At 38.4% G+C, this 15733-nt stretch overlaps 1 protein-coding gene across 1 annotated transcript in view; it reads left to right on the forward strand.

Annotated features, from left to right (window-relative positions):
- Positions 1-15733, forward strand: part of CCDC192 (coiled-coil domain containing 192) — a 213826-nt gene that overhangs the window by 59611 nt on the left and 138482 nt on the right. Inside the window, exons 4-5 of the mRNA XM_037801053.1 lie at positions 12242-12373; positions 13176-13232. Of these exons, the coding sequence (XP_037656981.1) occupies positions 12242-12373; positions 13176-13232 (189 nt within the window). The remainder of the gene's footprint in view (positions 1-12241; positions 12374-13175; positions 13233-15733) is intronic.

Consider the following 15733-nt stretch of genomic DNA (forward strand, 5'->3'; position numbering starts at 1 on the left):
ATAATCATTCAAACTATACAATCAGTTGTTCACAATATAATCATACGGTTGTGCTTTCATCACCACAATCAAACTTTGAACATTTTCATTACTCCAAAAAATAAAATGAAAATTAAAATAAAAAAGAATATCCAAAACACCCTATTTCCCTTGTCCCCCATTGTTCATTTACTTTTTTTTTTCATTTTTATTGAGATTGTTCAGATACCATACAATTATCAAAAGATCCAAAGTGTACAATCACTTGCCCCTGGGTACCCTCATACAGCTGTGCATCCATCACACTTAATTTTTGTTCAATTTTTAGAAACTTTTCATTACTCCAGACAAGAAATAAAGTGAAAGATGAAAAAAGGAAAAAAGAAAAGGAAACTCTAATCCTCCCCTATCCCTAACCAACCCCCCTCAATTGTTGACTCATAGTATTGATATAGTACATTTGTTACTGTTTATGAAAAAATGTTGAAATACTACTAACTGTAGTATATAGTTTGTAATAGGTATATAGTTCTTCCCTATATGCCCCTCTATTATTAACTTCTAATTGTATTGTCATACATTTGTTCTGGTTCATGGAAGCGATTTCTAGTATTTGTACAGTTGATCATGGACATTGCCCACCATAGGATTCAGTTTTATACATTCCCATCTTTTGACCTCCAACTTTCCTTCTGGTGACATATACGACTCTGAGCTTCCCCTTTCCACCTCATTCACACACCATTTGGCACTGTTAGTTATTCGCACATCTTGCTACCAACACCCCTGTTCATTTCCAAACATTTAAGTTCATCCTAGTTGAACATTCTGCTCATATTAAGCAACCACTTCCCATTCTTAAGCCTCATCCTGTATCTTGGTACCTTATATTTCGTGTCTATGAGTTTACATATTATAATTAGTTCCTATCAGTGAGACCCTGCAATAATTGTCCTTATGTATCTGGATTATTTCACTCAGTATATTGCCCTCGAGATTTTGTCATCAACCCATTTTTTTTTTAATATGGTTTTGTTCACTTACCATACATTCCATCCCAAGTAAATAATCGATGATTCTCTGCATGGTCATACATTTATGTGTTCACCACCTTCACCACTATCTATATAAGGGCATCTACATTTCTTCCACAAGGCAAGAGGGAGAGTCAAAGAAGGTAGAGAGGCAAAAGAAAGAGGAAAAAAAAAATGACAGCCAGGAAGCAGCAAAAGGAAAAATAACCTTAAATCAAAGTAGAATAAAGAATCAGACAATACCACGAATGTCAAGTGTCTAACACCTCCCCTATCCCCCCCTCTTATCTGCATTCACCTTGGTATATCACCTTTGTTACATTAAAGGAAGCATAATACAATGATTCTATTAGTTACAGTCTCTAGTTTATGCTGATTGCATCCCTCCCCCAATGCCTCCCCACTTTTAACACCTTGCAAGGTTGACATTTGCTTGTTCTCCCTTGTAAAAGAACATATTTGTACATTTTATCACAATTGTTGAATACTCTAGATTTCACCAAGTTACACAGTCCCAGTCGTTATCTTTCCTCCCTTCTTGTGGTGTCTCACATGCTCCCCACCTTCCTCTCTCAACCGTATTCATAGTTACCTTTGTTCATTGTACTTACATTGTTGTGCTACCATCTCCCAAAATTGTGTTCCAAACCACGCACTCTTGTCTCTATCACCCTGTAGTGCTCCCTTTAGTATTTCCTGTAGGACAGGTGTCTTGTTCACAAAGTCTCTCATTGTCTGTTTGTCAGAAAATATTTTGAGCTCTCCCTCATATTTGAAGGACAGCTTTGCTGGATACAGGATTCTTGGTTGGTGGTTTTTCTCTTTCAGTATCTTAAATATATCACACCACTTCCTTCTTGCCTCCATGGTTTCTGCTGAGAGATCCGCACATAGTCTTATTAAGCTTCCTTTGTACGTAATGGATCGCTTTTCTCTTGCTGCTTTCAGGATTCTCTCTTTGTCTTTGACATTTGATAATCTGATTATTAAGTGTCTTGGCGTAGGCCTATTCATATCTCTTCTGTTTGGAGTACGCTGTGCTTCTTGGATCTGTAATTTTATGTCTTTCATAAGAGATGGGAAATTTTCATTAATTATTTCCTCTATTATTGCTTCTGCACCCTTTCCCTTCTCTTCTCCTTCTGGGACACCAATGATACATACATTATTGTACTTTGTTTCATCCTTGAGTTCCCGGAGACGTTGCTCATATTTTTTCATTCTTTTCTCCATTTGCTCCTTTGCGTGTAGGCTTTCAGGTGTTTTGTTCTCCAGTTCCTGAGTGTCTTCTTCTGCCTCTTGAGATCTGCTGTTGTATGTTTCCATTGTGTCTTTCATCTCTTGTGTTGCGCCTTTCATTTCCATAGATTCTACTAGTTGTTTTTTTGAACTTTTGATTTCTGCTGTATGCATGCCCAGTGCTTCCTTTACAGCCTCTATCTCTTTTGCAATATCTTCTCTAAACTTTTTGAATTGATTTAGCATTAGTTGTTTAAATTCCTGTATCTCAGTTGAAGTGTCCGTTTGTTCCTTTGACTGGGCCATAACTTTGTTTTTCTTAGTGTAGGTTGTAATTTTCTGTTGTCTAGGCATGGTTTCCTTGGTTATCCAATCCGGTTTTCCCAGACCAGAACAGGCTCAGGTCCCAGAGGGAAGAAATATTCAGTATCTGGTTTCCCTGCGGGTGTGTCTTAGAATATTGCTCCACCCTTTGATGCCTCAGGTCACTGTGCTTTTCTGTCCAGCAGGTGATGCCTGTTAGCCTATAATTCTTGACTGGTGTGAGGAGGTGTGGCGGTGTTCCCCCAGGCTCTGGGATCTGGTTCTGAATGGAAAGGGCCCCACCCCTTTCCTCCTAGAGAAGACAGACCCCTCAGGTGGAGGTCATTAGCATTTCAATGGCCCCTCTCTCTGCTTGTGCTGTCTCCACCCTTCCCCAAGTCACAGCCCTGGAAACTGAAAATGACTGGGGCTTTCTCCACTGAGCCAAAAAAGAAACAGATAGTCCCCTTCAGACCCAGTCCAAGGTGACCCTACGGCTCCCCTGGGTCAGTCGTTACCCAAAGCCTCTGTCTGTTTTTTGGGGATGCGTACCTGTAGTGAGCAGTTCACACTCACTACTTAAAACCCCAGTTGGAGCTCAGCTGAGCTATATTCACTTGCTGGGAGAGAGCTTCTCTCTGACACCACGAGGCTTTGCAGCTCGGTCTATGGGGGAGGGGGGTCTCACGACTTGGTTCCGCAGATTTTACTTACAGATTTTATGCTGTGTTCTCGGGCATTCCTCCCAATTCAGGTTGGTGTATGATGAGTGGATGGTCCCATTTGTCCCCCCGCAGTTATTCTGGATTATTTACTAGTTGTTTCTGGTTTTTTGTAGTTGTTCCAAGGGGACTACTTAGCTTCCACTCCTCTCTATGCTGCCATCTTGCCCGAGTCCTCTATTTACTTTTTTAAATAAAGTTTAATTGAGATATATTCACACACCCTACAGTCATCTACAGTGTATAATCAGTTACTCACAGCGCCACCATATAGTTGTGTGTTCATTACCAGAATCAATTTTTGAACCCTTTCCTTACTCCAAAATGAAAATAAAAACAAAAAAGAACTCCTAAATCTTTCCACCCCCTTCATCCCACTCTATTCTTCATCTAATTTTGGCCCTATTTTTCCATTCATCTGACCATGCACTGGATAAAGGGAGTGTGAGCCACAAGGTTTTCACAATCACACAGTCACACTGTGCAAGCTACATAGTTATACAATCATCTTCAAGAATCAAGGTCATAGGGTTGTAGTTTGACAGCTTCAGGTATTTCCCTCTAGCCATTCTAACATGCTAAAGACTAAAAAGTGATATCTATATAGCCCATAGGCATACCCTTCAGAGTGACCTCTCAATTCCATTTGAAATCTCTCAGTCACTGGAGCCCTACTTTGCTTCATGTCTCTTCCCCGTTTTTGGTCAAGAAGGTCCTCTCAATCCCCCAGTGCTTGGTCCAGGCTCATCTCCAGGAGTCTGATTTGATTTTTTAATTGATTTAGATTTGTTGATTAATAATTAGTTGTTTCAATTCCTGTATCTCAGTTGAAGTGTAAGTTTGTTCCTTTGGGTCATATCTTTGTTTTTCCTAATGTGACTCATAATTTTTGTTGTCTAGGCATCTGGTTTCTTTGATTACCCCAATCAGATTTTCCCAGAATAGATGGGCCGAGGTCTCAGCAGGAGGCTGTATTCAGTATCAGGTTTCCCTGAGCATGAGCACCAGCAGATTGTCAGGTTTTGCTGTGAGGCCTCTAAACTCTGCTTTTCCTATCCTGACAAGGTGGTGCTTGTCAGCCCACAGCTCCCCACTTGTGTAAAGAGGTGTGGTCCCTTTAATCCTCAGCAGACACTGTCCTGTCCAAGGGCCAAGGGTGTCAGAAGCAAAGCTTAAGTTGTTTCTCCCCCCTTCACCCCCCAGGCCCTGGAGTCTGAATTCCCTGAGGGAGAGCCAGCACTTGAGCTAGGCCCCACCCCCCTTTTCTTAGGGAAGTTGCACCCTTTAGGAAGTTATCTTCTACACTTGAATTCCTCCTTTGTCTGTCTGACTCTTTTAACTCCACCCTTGCCTGGGTCAGCAATGACAATTGAAAATGCCTGAGGCTTTCTCTAATGAGCTGCTTATAATGAGAGAAAAAAAGAAGGAAAAAGAGAGAAAACTCCTTTACAGAGCCAATCCCCAGCCCCCCAGTTTTGCCTGTTGACCAGTGTTGGTACCTGGTTCTCTGTGCCCCTTTTCTTGGGACATAGCCATTTTCCATTATTCTGAGCACAGCCATCTCCAAAAGTCTCTGTTTTAATTTTTTTTTTTCCATCAGCCCTGCCTGCTCTCTACCAGGAGGAACCTCAGGTTCCATTCTTGCTTGCTTTGGGTTTATCTGTGCTTGTAGCTTGTATCCAGTAGTCCAAATTTGTTAATTAAAACCACAATTGGAGCTTGGTTGAGTTACTTTCCCTCGCTCCATGTAACCTGCTTCTTTTTTCCCCAGGGAAACATTTCAGCTCAGCCTGCCGTGCTAGTGGGGGAGGGGCCCCAGCTCCACAGTTTGGGGGCTTTTCTTACAGTTCTTGTGCTGTGATCTCAGCCATTTCACCCACTCCAGGCTGGTGTACGATGTATGTCCAGTTATAGATGTCCCCCAACAGTTGTTCCAGACTATTTACTAGTTGTTCCTGGCTATTTACTAGTTGCTCTAAAGGACTAACTAAATTCCACACCTCTCTATGCTGCCATGTTGCCCTACCTCCAAATATGTCATATTTTAATGGGAGGCTGAATAAGATGACCAGTACAATGAAGATCTTAGGTAATCTTGACAAGATAAGTTTCAGTACAGTAACTGTCAGGAACCAGACTGAAGAGAGATTTGGAGAAGAAACTAATTCAGGACAGCTTGTGGCCATCTTCCCAGATACTTGGAAATTTTTTTCTCCAGTATGAAAACGATAGGCAGAGAGAGATTGAGAGAAGCAAAGTTAATGATGGTACAGTGAAAGTATTTTGGTAATCTAATTTGAGACTCAGAATCCAATGATGCCTCTATTTCCCAATTTTGTGAGCCAATCAATTGCCATTTTAATCTAAGTCAATTTGCACTGGGTTTCTGTAACATACCTGAAATGGTCCTGACAAATATAGGAATTAGTGACATACCACAGACTGGAACTTAGTGCAGCCCCCACCAAAAGTATATACTGTAGCCCTTTTCTTTGTGTGGCCAAGGAAGAAAGGGACAAAGAAGGTTCCCAGGAGTCAGAAACAGAGTCAAATAGTTTGGCTATTGCATTCACTGCATACCAGGACAGTGAGGCCTTTCTCTTTCTGACTAGTAGAATGCAGTATTTGTAATGGTTAGTGATAATTTTAAGTTGTTTCATTTGTCCCTTTTTCTAAGTGGGAGTTATATTGTGAATTATAATGTGCATATTAGGGATGGTTATGTTAGTAATTTAGTCTTTAGGTGCCATATCATGAGGAGTCTCATCTGGATCTGATTCCAGGGAACACTTGGAGATTTGAATATGGAAGGAGATGTATGTCTTTTGTTTGTCTTCTTTTGGGAGGGAGTGAGCGCATTTTTGGATAAATATAGAATTGCTTCTGCATTATGAGAGAGCATTTTTGGAAATGCATATATATATCTGTGATAATAAGGATGTAATTGTGCTAGACAACCAGGGGTGGACAGTCACTAGCTACTGTTATTTAATGTTTGCCTTCTCTGGAGAACTGCTCCTCTTTGACTTCAATCCTGTAATAATTCTGTGGCTGTCAATCATGTGTTCTTGGACAGAAGGAATGATCTTTGAGCACATGATGTAAGTCCAATCAATTATGATATCCCATTTTCCTGGCTATAAAGATTGATCCAGGATAGATCATATGAACTAAGATAGGCCAGTTAGAGTCCTTTTTCAATTTGTTACTGGAAGATAGATTGCCTTACTATTTAGGTTATGAACCTGAAAGGCTATAGGTAACATTATTTCACTGTGTAAAGAAACCTTGACTGCACTGGGAGATAATAAGACCAACACAAACGAGTAGCACCCAGATACAGAGATAGAAAGAATAGAATGCTTATGACTTCTTTTGAGTTTGTGGAATCTAGTTGCGAATAAAACAGACAACTACTGATCACCATCTCTCACCCCCATTAATGTAAGTGAATAAATTTTTTTGGCTTTAAAATAAAGAGTGAGAATATTATAAGGAAGTGACAAGAGTGTGGGTAGACAATTATTTTGAAAAGTTTGGCTGGAAAAGGAAGGAAAGAAATGGGGCAGTGATTGGAGGGAGATATAGGGGGCAATGGAGATATTTCTTTTATGGGAAATACTAGGAGATATATATATAGGAATCATCCAATAGAGGAAGATTGAAATAGATAATGCAGAGGATGGGGGTCACAGAAATTACAGAAGCAAAGTCTTGGTGGCAAACAGAGATGATGGATTCAAAGCCACATGAAAGTATTGGTCTTTGTTAGAGAAATGTCTTCTTTATTTGTTCAGTAAAGATGCTTACACCTTCAAGTAACAAAAAAACTCAAAGTGATTTAATGAGGACAGCTATCATCTCACATAACAGTAAGTCTAGAGATGGAGAAATTCCAGGGTTGGTTAATTCAGTTGCTCAAGAATGTCACCAAGAACACAGATATCTGATGTTAAGCTTGACTAGGCTTTCTGTTCCCATGCTCTTTCAAAACAGTTACTCTGTAAAACCAAGCATCCCCTATTCAAAAAAGGGAAGCAACACCTGATGTCCCCAGAGTTTCAAAATTCAACGGTGACATTTTGCATCTGCTAACAGATTTCCTCTTGCTCACTCTTTGATGTCTTGTTTTCTGTCCCAGAATTTGAATTTGAACTTAGGCAGCATTCTCAAGGGCTTCCTGAATTGATACTTAGACTTTAAAAAGTCCTAAGATCCCAGTCAAGATGACAGAGTAAAGTCAAGATGGCAGCTAATATATCATGACTCAGCAGTAGGGTACAATCTTTTATGCAATGCTTAAATTAAAAAGTAGCTCAGATATATAATTTTTCTTTTCTTTTCTTTTGGATGAGCAGGCTTATTTGATGGGCCATTTGCAAAGGGACTAGGGGAATTCCAGTTGTCCTGTGCTGATAAACAGTATCACCATTCCATCATTGGAATCCAACAGTAAATTATTGTTCCTTGTCCCAACATATCCTCATGAGGAAAAAATAAGATGATCCCTTTATTCTGCTTTTGTCAAGTGATGATACATATGAGAATTAAGACTCAGCTCAAAAAGTTAATAAATGGAAAAATCTTAACAAAGACTGCTCCTGGCCAATTTGATTGCATTTTGTTGTAAACTTTGACAGAATTCTCCATTCATCCTTCTAGGGAATTTACAATATAGTTTTAATATATGTGACTGGAAAATTACTCTGTAAAAATATTGCAAGTAAGCATAGTAAAATCCCATTATGAGCACCAGGGTCATAGAGCCAGTAATTCATGGGGTCAAGACTAAACCATAGATGTCCTGAATTCAAATTAAGGTTTCTTAGTGTGAAGCTGAACCTGAGCTAAACATGTGTCAAGGATATTCAAACAGAAAAACACTTATAAGAGGAGAGGAGGAGACATGGGGTTAGAATCTATCTAAAAAGGAGGGAAGATGGAATGACAGAGTTCTCAGGTCTTAAAAAAAATAGAAAATAAATTTTCTTCAGGTAGAAAAGTAAACATTCTGAGAAAGAATGCTGAAGGCCACATGGTGTAGGAAAAGATCACAAGCTTCATCTTAGCAGGCAGCCTCAGAGTTAGGGTGGGTGTATGACACAGACCCACGGATTGGAGGCAGACCAATGTAGACCCAAATCCAAACTCTTTCTCTTATTAGTTGTGTGATCTTAGGCAAATTATTTCACCCCTGAAAGCATCTTATTCCTCAATCTTCAAATAACGATAGTAACAAAAATATAAACAAAATACTTAAAGGATTTTGAATAATGGAAAGAAGTATGGTATAGCTACTGATACATGTAAGTTGCTTCTGTTTTTCTGCACAACTTTATTTACTTGTTGTCTTAGTTTGCCAGGACTGCTATACCAAATACCATCGACTGCTTGGCTTCATAGGAACTTATTGTCTCAATGTTTTGGAGGCTTAGAAGTCCAAAATTAAGGTGTTGGCAAAATCATGCTTTCTCTGAGGCCTGTAGCTTTCTGGTGTTGGCTGGCCAGCATAATTCAGTCTCTACTTCTGTTACATGGCTCTCTGTCTTCTTCTGTTTCCTATTTCTCCTGTGTCCAAATCCTCTGCTTATAAGGCTTCCAGTCATATTGGACAAGGCCCACTCTGATTCAGTTGGGCCTCATCTTAATAGGATCTCCAAAGATCCTGTTTACAAATGAGTTCACATGTTCAGGACTGTCATTGTAGGAGGACATGATTCAATCTATAACACGTGTTCAAGAACTTGGAAATTCGGAATCAGACAGTTAATCAGTAGAATACTTCTGGCAGCAAGTAATAGATGATCCAACTCTTTAAACAAGGTATAAGGAACTTAATACCTTACTAACAGCAAATACGGAGGAAGGATGGACTTCAAGATTGGTTGATTAAGTGTTTCAATAATGTCATCAAGAACCCAGACTTTTTCCATCGTCCATTCTTTACTTCAGAGTGGAGCTTCATCATATAACTGGTTTCCCTGATGTTTGTATGATGGCTCCAAGTAGCATTAACCTATAATAGGTGAGAAAGCCAGTGCTTCTCCAAGTTACTGGAGTTCTTCCATTTAATGTGTTTGGTTTGGTAATGCTGCCATTATGCAAAATACCAGAAATGGATTGGTTTTTATAAAGGGGATTTCTTTGGTTACAAATTTACAGTCTGAAGGCCATGAAAATGGCCAAATCAAGGCAATAACATTAGTGCACCTTCACTAAAGAAAGGCCAATAATGTCTGGAAAACCTCTCTAATCTTGAAAGGCACGTGGCTGGCATCTGCTTGCTCCCAGGTTGCATTTCAAAATGGCATTCTCCAAAATGTCAGCGTCAGCTTTCAACAGCCATCTTCAAAATGTCTCTCTAAGCTGCAGCAGCAAGATCCTTCTGTCTGAGCTGTCATATAGGACTCCAGTGATTAAATCAAGACCCACACTGAATGGGCAGGGCCACACCTCCATGGAAATAATCTAATCAAAGGTATTGCCCACAGTTGGGTGGGTCACATCTCCATCGAAACAACCTAATCCAAAGATTCCAACCTAATAAACACTAATACATTGACTCCCACTAGACTGCATTAAAGAACATGGCATTCTGGGGGACATAATACATTCAAACCAGCACAGGATGGGTTACCAAAATTAGGTCACATCTCCTCAAACAAAAACAGGTGCCAGAGAAAGCCAGGCTCTGATTGGCTTAGACATTGATTCTTGACCAATTCTACCTCAGAGAGGTTGGGATTATCAGGATTATCAGTGTCCTTCCTCTTCTGGAGCTGGGGTCAATTTTGGGTTTAGAAAGTCAAACCCAATGTCCATTACAGATAGCTCAGGTTCCAACACTTACCTGCTGTATCATTGGGCGAGTTATATAACCACATGTAACCTTAATTTCCTTACTGAACCTCAACTTCAAAATAGGATAATAATAGCATTTACCTCTTAGGGTGTTTTGAAGATGAATTGAGATAGTGAAATAAATATGAAAATAAAACACTCTACAAAGTTACTTTGTTGTAAGTGGCCAGTAAATATTAATTATTAGTATTCTTCTTTATTCTTCTATACATTTTAATTTTGTGAAATAGTTGGTTTTAAATCTTTTTTTTTTTTTCTTGCTAAGTGTGAGCTTTTTGGAGAGATGAACAATGTCACTTTCAATTTTTATCTCCAAAGTCTTACAGGTAATAAATATCCAACATATTTCTTTAATGAATGGATAAATGAGTATCTGTTTAGTAAATGAATACAGATATGAAAACAATAGAGGGTAGATTTAAAAGGAAAACAACCAACCAAATTGTGACTTGGTGGATTACTGTCAGGCAGGATAAGGGAAAGGGCCAGATTGAGAAAGAACATATTTGACAGAAAATGATCCTGGACCTAGAGAGGGGTTTTCCTCAAAGACTAAAGGTGTCATAGGTAGTGAGCAAACAAAATGTGATTTGATTTCAGAGTAACCAGCTTAAGGGCTATGCTATCTTCTGATATTTTGTGTTTTACAATTTGGTCAAAATAAATAATTGAGTAAAACCCAGATAAATTTTGACTGTGATCTGAAGGAGCCAGAAGAAATGATAATAATAATAGCTGATACCTATTGAGTGCTTAATACGTTACAGGTATTGTTCTAAGTGTTTTGCTTGTATAAGCTCATATAATCCTCATAATAAAGCCATCAGATAAGTACTATTCTTTTCCTCCCCACCTCCACTTACAGATAAGAAAATCAAGCCCAGAAAGGCTGAGCAACTTGCCGAGATCACTTAGGTAGTAAGCAGCAAAATTGTGATTTTTACCCAAAGAGTCTGACTTGAGTCTGTTTAATCATTACACTATACTTTTGTCTCCAATAAAATGGAAGGTTGCCCAGAGAAACCAGACTGCATCCCAAACCACCATGCACCTGAGAGCTACATGTGTTGGCGGCCATGAGGAGAACCACAGGCCTCCCATGTCCCTGAGAGACGAAAGGCACAGCCAATACGTTGCACAATGGCTGTGAAGAGTGCCAACTAAACAAATATTTGTTAAATATACAACTATGTGGATCGATGGATGCCAGCATGTATGAAGTGCCCACCTTATTTCCATAGCAGACCAACCTTTTTATGCTACCCAGTAAAATGTTTTAAAAAATTTGCTGTTCCCCTCAAGACTGGACAGTACACTTTGCAACGACAACTGGAATAATGTGAATGACATACCTAGAGATAATCCAGGCCTCGGAGGATAAACTGGGAGTTGGAGTGAATGCAAACTTGTGTTCCCCTTTCTAGGGACTCTTGCAGAATTGTTGCTGAGCCTAGAGAAAATACACAATAGGCTGTTTGAATGAAAGGAAAAGCTAGGCCAGGGGCTCTCCAAGGGAATTAAAGGGGCTAGAGACTATCAAACTACCACTTTCCTTCCAGGGTAATCTACAAATAGTAAAACAAAGACAAAGCCAGATCTAAACATATTTTCCTTGGAATTTAGCATAGATCTGCCTTTGAATAGATTTTAACTCCAAATTCGTATATTTCCCTTCAGGGCCATTCACCCTGCTGCTATTATGGTAAACATTCAAATGAGTGGGAACTCCTGGCTCTTTCTAGAGAGATGTAGCTCCCAAGAGTAAAGTATCAAGAATTGTGTAGAGCACAGAATAGGTTTGCAGATTCAGCTGTATAAATAAGGTGCAACTGAAGAAGCATGTTGAAATCTTTGCACTAGAAATCTCTCTGCCTGCGGTGACTATGTGCTCTTGTTTTTTGTCCAGAAAGAACTTAATCATTAAAAACAAATAAAATCAACATGATTTCCTACTCTCTCTATAGTAGTTATTTGTCATCTATGAGGAATGATGCACAGGCCATTTTCATATATATTGGTAGAAGTCACTTTATTTATAAGTTGGACTTTTAAAAGGAGCTTAAAAAAATCACTGTACTTAGCCTTACAAGAAAATACCTTTAGCTTGCAGCTTCTGAAGGATCAAAATCAAAACTGCTTGAGCAAGTTTCCTGGCTGGAGGAAAAATTAGAGGCTGTGGACCATAAGGAAACCAGTGGGAAACCATATGAAGAAATTGTTCTTGCCAAAGACCAGGTATGTTGTAGAAGAAAAATAATCTTTGTTTTAAAAATTAACTAGCCTTAGATTAATTGCCTTTTCTGAAAACTCATTTCTGGTAGAGTTGGGCATTCATAGCTAATTTCGAGATGATAAATAACAATATTTGTACTTGCTAAAGGTAATTTTATTCCCTGGTGAATAGTCACAGACAAAAAGCAATTTTGTTGGTAATTTTTAAAAGTTTGTTTGCTGTGTATCCTTTTGAACAATATTGGCTGGATATTTATTTATCTTGTAGATGCTTTTGATTGTACAACTGTTTCTTAATTTTCAAGTTTGAACCTAATTAAGGAAGAGTTCCTTTCATTGTAGTAGAACAAGTAGATCAAGAAATTTGGCATGTGTTTTTATAGCAATTACTTTATAAGAACAGATTCATCTCTAAATCTCTGGATATTTATATATGTGTCATTAGATGATTTACCTTTTGTTCAACCCAAATAGATTTGTGTCTGTCTTTGGGATATTTGATTATGTTTTTATGTGAAGGTAAATATGTATGAAATAAGACAAGTTAGCATTAGCTGTCTCACATCAAACTAACATTATTTTCAGAGTCATTTGTGAGTTCCTAACATATTTGTAAGCTCTGTTGTTGGGCTCTTTCATAGAATGGAAGAGGAACAGGGATGGGAGGGATGTTTTCAAAGCATCTAGCTGAGAAAACACTGCCGTTCACAAGATTTGAGAACTGGTACACATTTATATTTGCAATACCTTGAACACGTAAAAGGGAGAGTTATGCACTTTGTTTTTAAAATTTTCCTCTTTCCAGTGCATTGAGAAATTACAAGCTGAAGTGAAAGCTTCCCAGGAGCAACTTATAGCCAATGTAAGTGTTTTCCTCTGTTTTCCACCCCATTGTTTATTGTCCTGGAAATGAACAGAAGATATAAATGAGTTCTGTCTGCTGCAAACCAAATCACAAGGATAAGAACCAGTATTTTTACTGCTTGTAGTGAGTTGCTTTCCAGACACAGAACTCTGATTTCTGCTGATGATAAAAATTATAAAACTGAGTTGTTACCCACAACCAGAAGGTCTGTCTGATCAGGTACTATCAGATTAAGAGCACAAAAATGAAGGTTAGAAAGACAAGGAGGCCAAGTTAATTTAGAGGGTGGTTGGAAGTGGAGAGTTGAGTCAATTATAGACACATAACACATAGCTCTACAGCAGTGCTCCTCAAACTTTAGTGTGCATGAAATCACCTGGATAGCTTCTTAAAACAAGTTGTTCAGAGATTCTGTTTCCTATATGCCTGGGATGGGGTCTGAGAATTTGCATTTCTAGGTGATGGTAGATCCAGACAATTCTGATGCTGCCAGCCTTTGGGCCACACTTTGAGCAGCACTGTTTCACATATGAATCCGCAACCTATATTTTAGATTCTGAATCTGTGAGTTTTCTTATTCTAATTATTTCATATCAATGAAGTCATACAAAATTTGTCGTTTTATATTTGGCTTATAAATAAACAAACAAACAAATAAATAAATATTTGGCTTATTTCACTCAACATGATGTCTTCAAGTTTCATCCATGTTGTCACATGTATCAGAACTTCATTCCTTTTTTATGGCTGAATGATATTTTATTGTGTGTATATGCTGCATGTTGTTTATCCATTCATTGGTTGATAGACACTTGGGTTGCTTCCATGTTTTGGCAATTGTGAATAATGTCCCATGAACATCAGTGTACAAATATCTGTTTGAGTCCCTGCTTTCAATTCTTTTGGGTATATATGCTCTCTGCCTCTTAGTCTTCTCCACTCCATCCTGGCTACTGTAAGATTACCTCTTGATAAAGAACACTGGTGGGCCTTGTTAACAACACCAAGCTCCTCAGACAGCCCAAGAGGCAGCTGTCCAGAAGACCTGCAGAAAACAGGGAAATAATATATTATGGTCACAATTCTTTTGGGGTTTGAAATGAGCTGATCTGGATAAAATCTTGATAATATCTCCCATTACAGTGCTAAGGAAAGAGAAAAACTCATCTGTCCTGCACTTAACATAGCTTTTAACACCAAAAAAAAATGATTAAGGCCTGTATGTGTGCCATTGTGACATATTCAGACAAAAATACATCTCATTAGCCCAGTATTTTGCTGTAGCTGCATCTTTCCTGACTGATCCCCAAGGGTGCCTGCCATACGGTGACTATTGTCAGAGGATAATCCTTCATGCCAGATTGAGCTCTATAGCTGTATGTGGAGGGTTTTAGCACAATTTCAAAAGGAGAGCAGATGTATTTACTAAGATTCTGATATCAGCTTCCAGTATCTCTTCATGAAAAACAGATGAAAAAAAAACAACCAAAAAAAATGTAGCTGTGGGTGTCTTAGGGAAATTCCTGTGGTGTCTTCTTCCATTGCCTATTTTCCATGGATTCTTTTCCTGTACCGTGCTGTTTCTGTCCCAGACTTGTCTGCACTGGGATTGCTTACTTGTATTAATGTACTGACACCAACCATTGAGATTTCGCATATTCAATGTTCAGGTTTCAATATAGCATTATAACAATCAAAATTTTGCTTCAACACATCAAGAAAAATTTAAATGAAAATAATATTAATAACTGTTTATTGAGAGGGGATTATGTGTCTAGACTGCTTCAGATCTTTTTTTAAGACTCAATTTAAAAAACTAGGGGATTCATGTATTATGTTTTTAAAATCCCAATACAATCCTACAAGGTGGGCATTGTTTTTGGATGAGAAAACTGAATTGTAAAGGGGTTAAATCACTTGTCCAAGATCAACATACACGAAGCTAAAACCTGTACTATTTCTGGAACACAAGCTGTGGCTCCAAATTATATTCTTTACATGTCATTTGAGGTCTCAAATGGAAACGGTGTTGATAAAAATTCTATCTCCAGCCTTCTTTTCTCTTTCTATCTACTTTTAGTGATTCATCAGTTTATAATGTTTCAACTCTCACCTCCATGCAAATAAACAACCTCCTCCACTGCCACCAAGTTCTTTCTCTCTTAATCATCCCTAGATTGCAACTCGTTTCTTAAACATTGTTTCTTAAATAAGAATTTCTTAAAGCAATATATTTCTTAAAGCATTTATTAAAACATTTAAAACTAGCTTCTTAAACCATAGGATGCTAATAGGTATTCTGAAAAACAGGGGAAGGGAAGGAAAGGAGCCCTTGGAAATAAAGTTAAGTTAAACACATTTATTTCCTGTAAGACTTAGCATATAACCAGTCTCCAAGAAAGAATAGAATGTCATTTTTCAAAGTGTTTGACCCTGAATGGTATTTTACAGCACCCAGGTTTGAAGGTTTCTGGCATACTGCATCTTGTATTGTGCTT

The sequence above is a fragment of the Choloepus didactylus genome, chromosome 13 (assembly GCF_015220235.1).
Source record: "Choloepus didactylus isolate mChoDid1 chromosome 13, mChoDid1.pri, whole genome shotgun sequence".
Classification (NCBI taxonomy): Eukaryota; Metazoa; Chordata; class Mammalia; order Pilosa; family Megalonychidae; genus Choloepus; species Choloepus didactylus.